This window comes from Citrus clementina, unplaced genomic scaffold (assembly GCF_000493195.1).
Source record: "Citrus clementina cultivar Clemenules unplaced genomic scaffold, Citrus_clementina_v1.0 scaffold_5, whole genome shotgun sequence".
Lineage (NCBI taxonomy): Eukaryota > Viridiplantae > Streptophyta > Magnoliopsida > Sapindales > Rutaceae > Citrus > Citrus x clementina.
The window spans coordinates 17,542,255-17,545,617 of NW_006262201.1; the positions used below are offsets into that span (position 1 = coordinate 17,542,255).

General features: G+C 35.4%; 1 protein-coding gene across 1 annotated transcript; it reads left to right on the forward strand.

Annotated features, from left to right (window-relative positions):
* The first annotated feature begins 805 nt into the window (after nt 1–805).
* On the forward strand, nt 806–2,732 carry LOC18041309 (U-box domain-containing protein 26). The gene is made up of 2 exons (XM_006432128.2): nt 806–1,126; nt 1,300–2,732. The coding sequence occupies exon 2, from the start codon at nt 1,313–1,315 to the stop codon at nt 2,516–2,518; it is 1,206 nt and encodes a 401-aa protein (XP_006432191.2). The 5' UTR covers nt 806–1,126; nt 1,300–1,312; the 3' UTR covers nt 2,519–2,732.
* Nucleotides 2,733–3,363: the final 631 nt, after the last annotated feature.

Sequence of the window (3,363 nt, forward strand, 5' to 3'; positions counted from 1 at the left end):
TATTCTAGTACACAATATGATCTATTCAATTTATTAAAATCAATTAAATTAAAAGAATCATAAATTTCTTGTAAACTCCAAAGATCATACTACATAAACTAGAAAACATTTATTAGTATAAATTGAATTGAACAATCAACCACCTTAATCTAACCTTACCAAACATCATTTAGTATATGAAAATAATATGTAAGCTCTGGAAAAATGAAAAGAAAAATTGCACAAACTTTCTTAATCATGATGCAACAATTTAAGGTCCAAAAAGAGGGTAGAGCTAGTAGAATAGAGTCTCTATCAATTGCAATAGCTCTTTACCTAAATTTTTTAATTTTCGTTACATTTCTTAAATTTTCTATAATAATTTAAGTTTTATCTTAAAGAAAAGGTTTATTACCAAAAAAAAAAAGAAAATTACAATTGCCACCAACTTTACTGTAATATTTGCACCGATAAATTGAAGCTATAGTTGGGCACTTGTGCTGATGCTCATGCACATCTTGGTATAGTAATCCTCTGTTCCCATGAGCCTTGTGACTATCATTACCATTCTCTCTCTCTCTCACAATCAGTCATTTTCTTTTTCGACCCAAGTCAGTGGATTCAAACTTCAATGAGATTAACAATAATTTTTTCTTTATTTTATTTTATTTTTGGTGGCTTGAGGTGGGTCAGTTTGACTGCATTGAAAAATATTGGAAAAAAATAAAAATAAAAAGGGAGGCAAAAGATGGAGGGGGCCATTACCACAATTATTCTATATTACTAGTTGCTGTTTCTCACTCATTTGCGCAGGATAAGGCCCAATTTCTTTGGCTCTCTCTAGTGTTTGTTCGCACGTTCTTGTTCTCTTCTTATTCCTCTTTTAACTAAGATTTCACTTTTTGCTTTCCCATCCCCTATCTCATGTATTGTTTGCCACCCTCAACTTTCAAACTATATCAAACAAAAACACAAAAAAAAAAAAGTTCTTAAGCTAGTTATGGACCCAAAATGAGTCTGAAATTTCTTAGCAGATGCAGATGCCAGATAAAGGTATCCGCCAATCCAAACCCGACCCGCTGCCATTCCTTTGCCAGTTAGAATCTGAGTTGAAAAACAGCCCTCCACCACGAAAGTGCTTTTAGAGGTTTGGCTTTTCATACCCATCTTGCATTAAATATTAGGTCAAATTTTCATGCTACTATAGGCATCAACTTCTAAAGATTCTCCACTAAACCTATAGTATATATCAATTCATTTTTCCTTTTTTTTTTCTTGTTTGTGGGTTCGTGTCATTTTCTCATCTTGATTCTTCTTCAGTTTTTGTTACTCCATGAAAGAAGATCGTCAAATGACAATCCCCCACTTATTCAGATGCCCAATAAGTCTAGACTTGTTCACAGATCCAGTGACTCTATGCACTGGCCAAACTTATGACAGATCAAGCATTGAAAAATGGCTTGCTGCTGGCAACCTCACATGTCCTGTAACAATGCAGACGCTTCATGATCCATCCATTGTTCCTAATCACACTCTTCGTCACTTGATCAATCAGTGGCTTCAAATGGGTGGTGGTCAACACTTTGATCCTAATTACTTGGCCACCATTGATTCTTTATCAGCACTCAAGCACAGTCTTCAATCTCATGAAGCTACCTTGGAAACCAAGCTTGAAATCGTACAAAAGATTCATGTTGTCTTAAGAGAATCGCCACCGGCTAGCAATTGTTTGATCCAGCTAGGCTTCTTGCCTTTACTACTGAAGCAGCTTTTTGGAAAAGCAGAATCCAAATTTTCACAAGTTTATGTCCAGTTTGTTGAGGAATCACTTTCTTGTGTTCAAAAGTTGCTGCTTGTGGGAGAAACAGAGAGCCTGAATCTGCTGAATGAAGAGTCCAAAATGGAATCTTTCATAGTTTTGTTTGAGCATGGAAGTTGCTCGATCAAGAAGCGCTTGTGTCATTTAGTGGAGGTAATAATATCCTCATCCCATGAGACAAAAGAGCTTTGCTGTAAGCTTGGTAAAGACGATAGGCTTTTGCGTGAAATTATTTCCCTTGTCCATCATAATTCCGAGGCATCTGATGCCGGAGTCAGGGCCTTTTCAGCATTATGTTCAACAGAAACTAATCGGAAAACTCTAGTTCAAGAAGGCGCGATAAATGGACTCATAGCATACATTTCGAATGCCTTAACACGCGAAAGAAGCTTAGCAGCCATAGCAATGGCTAGAATTGAGCAGCTTTTAGCAATAGAGAATAGCAAAGACGCTTTGATAAACAATCCTAATGGTGTTTATGCTCTTGTTAAAATGGTGTTCAGGGTATCTGATCACGAAGGCAGTGAAAATGCAATAAACAGTTTAATGATGATATGTTGTGATTCTTTACAGGCAAGAGAAGAAGCAATTTGTGCTGGAGTTTTGACACAATTGCTGTTGCTTCTACAGAGCCAATGCAGCAATAGGACCAAGACAAAGGCAAGAATGTTACTGAAGTTGCTTAGATCCAAGTGGGCTGAAGAGCTAAAGCATGTGTAGAGTACAGAGTATGTGGGGTCTTAAGACAAAAAATTGTATGTGGTCTCTTGTCTTCTTGAAGTGTCTGTATAGAATTGTCAATTTTATGCTGTCTCATTGCTCACTGAAATGTCTTCTTATTGTTACAAGTGAAATTATTACGTAGTGTCCCTTCAAGCTCCATAATTATAGAATGACGCAATCTAAATTCTCAGGTTCTTCTTCATGTTTACAGATATCCCCACTTTGTAAAATATAAATTTAATTTATACAATATCATAAAGAACCTTTCACTAACGTAAATACTCTGTATAATCTCCGCACTTTATAAAGTGCGGACATAATATTACATTCTAAAGTTATCAATTAATTTATACATCGACTTCATTCTCGGTATCAATGGAGCTTACATGTTCTAAAAAATTACAAGAAAACCAAAAAAAAATTGACTTGTTTTTTTGTCAAATTCATAATCTTAAAATCAAATTCACATTTTAAGTGAGGAATCTCATTAAACGTGATTTTAAATACGGACATCGGACCTTACCAATTGCTTAGACTTTGAGGCACTTATCATATTCCAAAGTACTGTAAAAACTTTGTTTATATCTTCGGAATTGATCGACATAGTCTTTCTCCTTAGTATATGACTTTTGTCCGTATGTAAATGCCGTGAGTAAGCCAAAGTGGAAAAAAAGACAAAATGATTCTAGCATTAAATCTGAATCAACCAGTGACCAGTCTACTCTAATCCAATTTGAGCTCAATAATCAATTTTCAAACTGTAAAGCACATGACATTATATCACACTGCTCATTCTATGCCTAATAGATTTGATAAAGACAGCAAGGTACGTGCCCTTGACC